The sequence below is a fragment of the Aegilops tauschii genome, chromosome 5, assembly GCF_002575655.3.
Source record: "Aegilops tauschii subsp. strangulata cultivar AL8/78 chromosome 5, Aet v6.0, whole genome shotgun sequence".
NCBI classification, from domain to species: Eukaryota; Viridiplantae; Streptophyta; class Magnoliopsida; order Poales; family Poaceae; genus Aegilops; species Aegilops tauschii.
This window is the reverse complement of record NC_053039.3, coordinates 39,271,360-39,281,379: the sequence shown is the minus strand read 5'-3', so window position 1 is coordinate 39,281,379 and position 10,020 is coordinate 39,271,360. Positions and strand designations below refer to the sequence as shown.

The 10,020-nt window shown below is 49.1% G+C and overlaps 1 protein-coding gene across 1 annotated transcript; it reads left to right on the top strand.

Annotated features, from left to right (window-relative positions):
• Window positions 1-9,314: 9,314 nt before the first annotated feature.
• Window positions 9,315-9,776, top strand: LOC109766063 (probable E3 ubiquitin-protein ligase ATL45). The gene has a single exon (XM_020324832.1). It carries the CDS (start codon window positions 9,315-9,317, stop codon window positions 9,774-9,776), a length of 462 nt encoding a protein of 153 aa, XP_020180421.1.
• The last annotated feature ends 244 nt before the right edge of the window (window positions 9,777-10,020 follow it).

Genomic DNA, 10,020 nt, shown 5'->3' with positions numbered 1-10,020 from the left:
GCGCCACTAGTAGTTTTGAAAAAAAATAAAAAAAATTGTTAGCAGTGGCGCACCAGTGGATAGTGCGCCATTACTAGTTTTACTAGTTAAAACTAGTAATGGCGCACTATCCACTGGTGCGCCACTGCTAACATTTTTTTTATTTTTTTTCAAAACTACTAATGGCGCAAGGAGGGTGTGGTGCGCCATTACTATGTCAACTAGTAATGGCGCACTATCCCATGGTGCGCCACTGCTAACAATTTTTTTTATTTTTTCAAAACTACTAATGGCACACCACACACCAGGTGCGCCATTAGTAATATGTCAATAATGATGCACCTGTATCTGGTGCGCCACTGCTATATAGCAGTGGCGCACCACATACATGGTGCGCCATTAATTTCCATATCAGCTATAGCCCTTTTCCTAGTAGTGTACGGCCAGCAGCAACAGCCAGGCGGGTCCCATTGTTATTTTTTTAGTAGTGGCGCACCTTTCGTCCAATGCGCCATTGCTATTTTTTCCCCGGGTCCACCCCCTTCCCCAGGCTTACCAATGACGCACCTTTGCCAGGTGCGCCATTGCTACGTGCGCCATTGCTATTTTAGGTAGCAATGGCGCACCCGGCAAAGGTGCGCCATTGGTAAGCTAGGGGAGGTGGGCATTTTTGGCTAGCAATGGCGCACCACCCCCTGGTGCGCCATTGCTATGTGCTACATCGACCGGCCCGCCTTTTTCTTTTCTTTTACCCTCTCACCTATCCACCGCATAGCTCGAGCTCCCTCTCACGATTCCTCACCTCCACCAACAGCCGCACGGCCACCACGTCCCCTCACCTGCGCCGCCGGCCGGCCACCGCAGCCCTCCTTCCGCTGTCGGCCCTAGACCTCTCCTACCCCATCCGCCTCCCAGTCCTCTCCCGAATCCCCCTTTGTCCCTAAGCTGCGCGAGACCCAGCCTCGCCCCACCTCCGCCCCGCCACCTACCAGCCCTCCCGAACCTCGCCACCGTCCAGGGAAGCTCCGACGCCGCCCCCTACAGATTCCCTCGCGGACACACCTCCAATCGAGCCTCAAGCGCGCCGCCACGAAACCCTAGGCCAGTCGGGACCTCGCATCTGGATGCCGTGTCTGTGCTGGTGGAGGCGTCCAGCGGCGTCGCCGACGCCGTGATGTCGACCACCGTAGCTTCTGGTCAAGGTATGAGTCGTACCCCAAGAGGCAGCCCCCAATCCTCTTCTCCCCCCGCGGGATGCAGTGGTAGCATGACGCAGGTGAGACGAATTCGTCGATCTGCTGCATTGATTTGTAGCTGCAGGATTTTTTTAGGGGAGAAGAAATGCAGTTTCTTGTCACGTTTTGCTGTGCGTCGATGGAAATCAGCTCTATAGATGCAACAGTCCCGGTGCATTATGTACTGAACTGTCACTAGCCTAGGGTTCAAGCTCTGAATTTTTAGATGTTTAGATCGATTCAGTAGTTGCTTAGGTATATAGGAATCTATGTAGTGCTTAGGATGTCCTAGTTGCAGTAGAACATGTGTAGGTGTTTTATTGAATTTTACTTCTGATTCAAGGTTTCGTGAGTGGCTGAGATACATGTTGAGAGAACATGGAGGTCCCTTATTGGATGCTTTCAGATCAAAATACCCTGAAAGGTATCGTGGCTCCTGTTTTTTACTTGCTACTCTTATTCTTCTCATAATTTTGCAACTTTGTTATAACTTATTACTCCATGTCCTCAGAACCAACAATGTAAGTACATATTTTACTATTGGTTAAACAATGTCCTCAGAACTTTGCACGTATCAGTGCTGGTTTCCATCTTTGAACAACTAAAAGAAGTTAGTAATTTGCTGATGTGGTAGGCTGTGAGGGTAGGAAAAATGTTCAGTGGGGATTGACTTTTTAGTTATATAGGATTATTACAACTATAGTGTACTTCATGATAATCACATGCTAACGATGTACCGTATGCTTCCTTCATTTGTTTTGTGCAAGGAGGGAGCTTATACTTGCTTTAATCAAACCATTGGAGCTGAAGAATTCAGTTATGGTTCTAGAATAGATCACATTCTCTTTTCAAAACGCACACACTGTCGAGATGAGGACCCTACGGCACAGCGAGCCGCACTGGACGGTGGCGCAATGCATGAGGTACAGAACTTAAACTCCTTCATAGTCACATCAATCACAACGTTTATGTCACTAAATAGTTAATTTCTTAGGAATAGAGCATGTCTCCTTGGGCTAAACTGTAACAAAGTTCAGAATATTAAAGTTTAGATTATTAACCTTAACTTTCATTTATCAAAGATCTGCACACTTTGTTTTGGATCCACACACCTAGGCTCGTCTAATGTGACCGGATCTGGCCAGATTCCTTTTGATGCATCACCTGTTACTCTTTTCGGTGAATTATGTTAGTAGTAATCTTGATTAGCTAGTTGCATGTGTGTTGTTAGCAGGATTAGCGTGGCCGTAGCTTAGGTCAAGCATGTACCTTATGTTTTGTCTCATGTAAAAAGCTTAGGACTGTGTTTACTGAATAATTAAGTTCCTCTAACAGGGAACTATGCATCCTGAATGGCATAGACTCTTGGCTTCATGAAATGACCCATGTCTATGATTCAAGGTATCTTAGATCTTCAATGCCGGATGCAAATAATTGCTCAATTTCACTTGTCTGCAATGTTCATTCTCACATATTTCTATCCTTCTTTGCAGGGATAAAGTAAAGAAAAAGAAGAAAAGATTACTCGAAGATTAGTTTTAGAATTTTCTTTTATTTCCTTGTAATTTTTTTTATTTGATACTTGTAAAGACATTGTAATATTCTTACTTTAATAAAAATTATGATTCTATTTCATTTTTTGTTTTTAAATTATTTTTCCTTATAGGTTGTTTTCTGTAAATTTGGTTTTTTTTGTTTTTCAAATACATTACTAGTGGCGCATTTCAGCCCTTATTAGTGGCGCACCTTCCTTTATTACTAGTGGCGCACCTATAAGGCTATTAGTGGCGCAACTAGAGGGAATACCAGTGGAGCACCTAAGGATTAGTAGTGGCGCACCAGAGGTGCGCCATTACTATCTGTTACTAGTGGCGTGTTAATAGTGGCGCACCTATAGTGCGCCATTACTAACGAAAACAGGTGCGCCACTAATAGGGCTTTTTCTAGTAGTGCACCCTTCGTCATATACTTCGGAGTTTTTCTTTCACGTCGTGTCATGCATGTCGCGCCGGCAAACATGCTCGTCTCCCGTTTAGGGCTTCTTCTCATGTTGCATCGTACCCATTTGAGTTAATTCATAGTGATGTTTGGACCTCTCCTGTTGCCAGTAATACGGGTTACCTTTATTATCTTGTCATACTTGATGATTTTTCGCATTATGTGTGGACCTTCCCGTTGCGCCGCAAGTCGGATGCTATATCCACTCTCGCCGCCTTCTACTCCTATGTTCTCACGCAGTTTGGTCGTCCCATCCTCGCGTTGCAGACAGATAACGGGAAGGAGTTCGACAACCTAGCTGTTCGTACTCTCCTCGCCACACATGGCACGACGTTTCTCTCACTTGCCCGTACACCTCGCAGCAGAACGGTCGCGCTGAGCGTATCCTTCGCACTCTTAATGACTGGGTTCGGACTCTCCTCTTTCATGCCAATGTGCCTCCGCGCTTTTGGCCTGACGCCCTCGCCACAGCTTCACTCCTCATTAACATCCGTCCATGCCATACTCGCGGGAACTTTGCACCTCATCACCTCCTCTTCGGTGCACCATCCTCTTATGATGAGCTTCGCATCTTCGGCTGTCTCTGCTACCCTAGCATCGCCGCTACTGTGCCTCATAAGCTTGCACCCCGCTCCGTCGCCTGCATCTTTCTCGGCTACCCATCTAACACTAAAGGCTACCGCTGCTATGATCCTGTCTCCCATCGTGTTTTCACCTCCCGACACGTTTACTTTGATGAGATGGTGTTTTCGTTTCAGCAGTAGGTATCCCTTATCGCCTCGTCGCCGCCGGCCACCGGCGGCCCTTCGGCGACTCCGTCAGGTGGACGGGCCCGCCCGGCTCTCGGACCGCCTCCGGGCTTTGGCGGGGCTCGCGCCGTGGGACGAGCTGCATCTCGCGCCCCCACGCCAGCGCCCGCCCTCTCGGCCTCCTCGGCCGACCACGACTCGGGCGCCGCTGGCTCGGCCGACCACGACTCGGGCGCCGCGGGCTCGGGCGCCGCTGGCTCGGTCGCCGCCTCGCCGGCCGCCTCGCCGGCCGCCTCACCGGGCCCAGCACCAGCCGCCTCGCCGGTCCAGTCGCCGGCCCCGTCGCCGGCCGCCTCGCCGGCCCTAACGCCGGCCGCCTCGCCAGTCCTGTCGTTGGCCCCGTCGCCGGCCGTCTTGCCGGCTGCTTCGCCGCCTGCCTCGCCGGCCGCTCCGGTGTTGCCGTCTGCCCTGTCACACAGGCTAGACAGGCATTCACCGTCCGAGCCTGCGGTACGCGGGCGATGAGTACCTCCTCGCCGCCTCCACTGCGGAGCCGTCTCCTCTTCCCGCGTCCGCTCGCGCAGCCTTCCGTGATCCTCACTGGCTTGCGGTGATGCAGGAAGAGTTCGACGCTCTTCAGCGGAATCGTACCTGGACACTGGTTCCCCGGCCTCCTCGCGCCAATGTCATCACGGGAAAGTGGGTCTTTCGCCACAAGACCCGCTCGGACGGTACACTTGAGCGCTACAAGGCTTGCTGGGTGGTTCGTGGTTTCCGACAGCGCGCTGGAGTTGACTTCACTGAGACGTTTGCCCCGGTTGTTAAACCGGGCATGATCCGCACCGTCCTCCAGCTTGCGGTGTCCCGAGGCTGGCCAGTTCACAGATGGATGTCTCCAATGTCTTCCTCCATGGCCATCTTGAGGAGCAGGTTTACTGTGAGCAGCCCACCGGTTTCGTCGACGCATCTCTACTTGGCCATGTGTGTTTGCTGTCCCGGTCTCTCTACGGGCTCAAGCAAGCACCCCGCGCCTGGTACCAGTGGATCGCCGGGTTTCTTCAGACACTGGGTTTCAGCGTCACTCGCTCGGATGCCTCACTGTTTGTCTATCGCCACGGTGACACGACTGCATATTTGCTCCTCTACGTCGACGACATCATCCTGACGGCCTCCTCCACAGCTCTACTTCAGCAGATTACTCTTCGGCTGCGTGACGAGTTTGCCATCAAGGACTTGGGTGCTCTACATTATTTCCTTGGCATTGAGGTCGTTCGGCGCCCGGACGGTTTCTTTCTTCATCAGCAGAAGTATGCGCACGAGCTCCTTGAGCATGCTGGCATGCTCAACTGTCACCCTGTTGCTACTCCTGTTGATACGAAGGCCAAGATTTCTGCTCTTGAGGGCTCGCCAGCGTCGGATGCTCCTTTCTACCGGTCCATCGTCGGTGCTCTTCAGTATCTGACTCTCACCAGACCGGATCTTCAGTATGCTGTTCAGCAGGTGTGTCTCCACATGCACGCCCCTCGTGACTCCCATTGGACCCTCGTGAAGCGGATCCTCCGTTACATTCGCGGCACGATGACTCTTGGGCTCACTCTCACGGCGTCCACTTCTCTGGAGATGATGGCTTACTCCGACGCGGACTGGGCTGGCTGCCCAGACACTCGTCGGTCCACCTCTGGCTACTGCGTTTACCTCGGTCCTTCACTCATCTCGTGGTCGTCCAAGCGACAACCCACGGTTCCGCGCTCTAGCGCGGAGGCTGAGTACCGAGCTGTGGCTAACGCTGTTGCTGAGTGCACCTGGCTACGACAGTTACTTCAGGAGCTGCATCACGACGTCTCCCAGGCTACAGTTGTCTACTGCGACAACGTCTCTGCGGTGTACCTCTCCGCCAACCCCGTTCATCATCGCCGGACTAAACACATTGAGCTGGACATTCACTTTGTGCGCGAGAAGGTGGCCCTTGGACGTATTCGGGTTCTCCACGTTCCGACTGCACAACAGTTCGCCGATGTGATGACGAAGGGACTGCCAACTTCCACCTTCGAGGAGTTTCGTTCCAGTTTTGCGTCACTGGCGCCGCTTCGACTGCGGGGGTGTGTTGAGTATATTGTGTACGTGTATATTTGTGTATAGGGCTCACCTCCTATCTCCTCTGTATAGTTGAGGTTGTGGCCCCCCTCTGTACTTATATATACATGTCTGGTGCACCGATCAATACATTGCGATTGCACAGCCCACATCTTTCCCTTCTACACTGACCACCTCATATGCATGTGTTGAGATTTGCGCCAACGGCCACCTCACGGTCAGATTGAATCTCCGCCGTCGACCACGAAGGCAATGGTAATGACGATGGCCATGCCTCGCGTTATACTTTTACCTTTTCCGGCCACCAATTGTTCATTGCTTGCTGCGTGCACGATTCCCTGTTGAGAAATACAGTAGTATCCATATTCCTGGGACCTTTCTCTCCAATTTTTATGAATTGATCCTTTTTGCTTTGATTTGACACAGAAAAGAGCTAGGGTGTCGTGGCATGTTCGCTAATGCAAATGTGACAGCTAGAAAAGAAAAGTGTGTATCTTAATAGAATAGTGAACAATTACTAGTAATGATGGAAGAATGTGTTAAAAAAAGTAATGATGGAAGAATAGGATGCTTAAGTAGGAGATTAAGACGGTGAAGTGTGCCTTATTAGTTGATTGTTATTAATCCTCGGGTGATCGACTATACACCTGTTTATACCATGAACGGTGAAGATACGGTTTTCGCCTAGTTCCCCGCAAATTAATTGGGCAACTTCTTTTTTAAGAAATCGAGATCCTCAAGGGCCGAGTTTTGAAACGTGAGATATTTCGCCGCACTTTGATGTGACATGAATTAGGGAGGGGGTACCCCCGGGGGTACTCTTGAACCTCTCCTTGGTTCAAGCAAATGAATAGAATTTTAAAAGTTATTTAAACTCTAAAAATACAATTCATTTAGTTAAACCAAAGGGTACCATTTGCACCCGGCCTTAAAATGAATGCAAACTAATTCTTAAATTCTTTCCAACGAGCGGATATCAAACTTCAGAGAGTGGAGACTAGATTGTTAACATAAAAGATCACTTCGTAGATGTGAGATAAAGACAGCCGTATGGTTATGGTCAGGCACTGAGAGGGTTTTAAACTTGTGTGAACTGGATTGCCGCAATCCAGGTTAATTAATATACAACCCTTTTCCCCCGCAAATATATATATATATATATATATATATATATATATATATATATATATATATATATATATATATATATAGTGGTGCGACTTTGTTTTCTGTTATTGTCTGACAATACACTACCTTAGTAAAAAAAAGTTGTATTTAAAAGCATGCCAGCTAGCAAAAATCTTATTTGGGGAGCCAATTCATGAGGAACAAATGATATTGTGACATACTTTCCCGTAATAATATAAAAAACCCAACCACCTTCAAAAAAATTATATAAACACCCATGTATATGTTTAGAAACTATGGATACATATTGTCATGTACGGAATTTCGTTTTGTAGCTCGGGACTCCATGTAGCTTCTTTAATGAAAACTTTCAAAAATCATTGTTTCAAGTTTTATTAAATTTTAGAAAAAAACACATTTCACATGTGTAATTTTTTATTATGAATGGTTTAATATGTGAGCTACAAAAAAATTGTGGAGTTTTAGTACTCTCCATTCACTATTAAAAATCTGTGAATTAGTTTTTGTGTGTGTGTAGCTCACATCTTATGTCATTCCAACATGATAATTTATACGAATGTAAAATACATATGGACATGTGGATTTTTTTCCTGAACTTCTTTGAAAACTAAAACTTTTGATTTTTACCTTTTTTTCGAAGGTCTCCATGGAGCCTGAGTTCCAAAACATCAAACTCTTGTCAGGTTGTCTTAATATACAAAATTTGAGTCATAATGCAAAAAATTTGCATCCCATAAGGAACAAAAAGTAGGATGCCTAAATGTACTTGATTTGTCTTCTGTGAACTACTAGGGAGTAGAGTCCATAGAAACAACTAATTTTTTTTTTTTGACGGGGAGTCCATAGAAACAACTATGCATGCAAACTATCAAGAGTACGACTGTGAAAGTTAGAACTTGCAAGAAAATGGGGATTCAATTTAAAGAGATGCAAATAGGAGGTGGCTCGACGATGTAATTTCGAGGTTTAGAAGTTGTGATTATCCTGCTCCTCATTGACGGAGGTTCGAACCATAAAGGTTATAAGACAACAAAATGTCTCGACGTTGTAGCCCACAAAGAGGCCACGAATTGGATGCCCACCTACTAACCAGTGACTGCGTCAGGCTGCCTAGGGCCGCCGCCTGGGGCATGGCCGAGATGTGCTTCTTTCACTGTAGCGTACAGTGGTACTGTTGCATATTATAGCCCACTGTAGGTGCAAGGCTGGCCTGGGGTATGGTCGGATCCTGGCTCCACCATTGTATCCAACCATGGCTTATGGACCACAAAGGTCCAACGTCACTAGGCGAGGTCTTCCAAAAACAAGCAATGTTCGGACCATAACCCCGCAGCAGGGACACACCAGGATATGCAAATGTTCTACGGTTACCGAGCTGGAGGAAATGACAAAGCACAATCTCAAACTAGATTCATCTTCCACCGTCGCATTGAGTTCCCATGGATGGTACGTGCGGGTGGGAGGGCATGCAAACAGAAACAACCAAGGAACATGGACGCGGTCCCTAGGTCTTCATCATCTCTACACAGATCGCCGTGGCATCACCTTGATGGGGTGGCCTCTCCAGCGATGATGAGTTCCTCTCTCTCCCCAACGCCTTGTGGTTGTTAATGAGAAAAATTTGTGTGCAACAAGTAACAAAACACAATGGGAAAGGGGGGAGGCGGGCTCGCAGCAACAATATGTGTGCGCGAATCTGCAAAACAGTCAGTGTAGGCAGGGAAGTGACTGTGCACGAAATGAAGAAAAAAACAGTCGACTGTTTCTTTGGGGGAAAAATGAAGATTTGAGTGAACGGTCTTCATCAGCCAGCACAAACCATGGCAACCCCTTCTTGACGAGTAATGCTACACCTACGTAATGATAATTATGTGATTAACGTAATAAGCAACGTGAGAAGATGGGATGGAAGAGCCCACCCCGTGAAAATCAAGCCATAATTAGTTAGTTAGAAGTATACGTAGCGAAAATTGGTGGGAGAGGAGGATGCAGTGATCGGATTTGATATCGACCGTGACGTGACCGGCAGCTCGACGCACGCACGGACAAACCAAGCACACGGCCGGACAGGTTCCGTTGTACTACTACGATATTGCTGCCAGCGACCACCATGCCCGGCTCCGCCGTGGTGCTGATCGGCGCCTTCGTGGCCGCGCTTCTCGGCGTCTCCCTCTCCACCGTCGTCCTCTGCTCCAGCCGGCGCCAGGCGCACCGCGCGTCGCCGTCGCCGTCGCCGTCACAGCGGAGCGTCGTCGACCTCGAGCTCGGCCTCGGGCTGGGGCGACAGTGCGGGATCGACGAGGCCGTCCTGGCCGCGTACCCGACCGCAGTGTATTCTTCGGCTGCGAGGCGACTGGGCGAAGGCCAGAGCCTGATGGCTGCTGCCGCCGCGTTGGGCGAAGATGGCCAGGCGCCGGGAGACACGCGCGACACGACGTGCGCGGTGTGCCTGACGGAGTACGCAGACGGCGACGATCTTCGTTGGCTGCCCGGGTGCCGGCATGCGTTCCACCGGCCGTGCCTCGACGAATGGCTGCGGCGGCGGCCGAGCTGCCCGCTCTGCCGCACGTAGCCTCCATGCATGCATGCACTAGCTAGAGCAGAGTGTAGAAGAGGAACACGGTAGCGCATGGGTCGAATGAATCACACATTTGTATTCATTCCTTGACTTTATTTATTCAGTGTACGATGCTCCGCGTGAAACTCTAACAGACAAACAAACTGCCTAGATAGATTGCCTGTCGTGTCCTTTCGTGTCGGGACCGGGCGGCAACATATCAGATGGTGTAGCTAGTCAAGATTTTAATATAGATTAT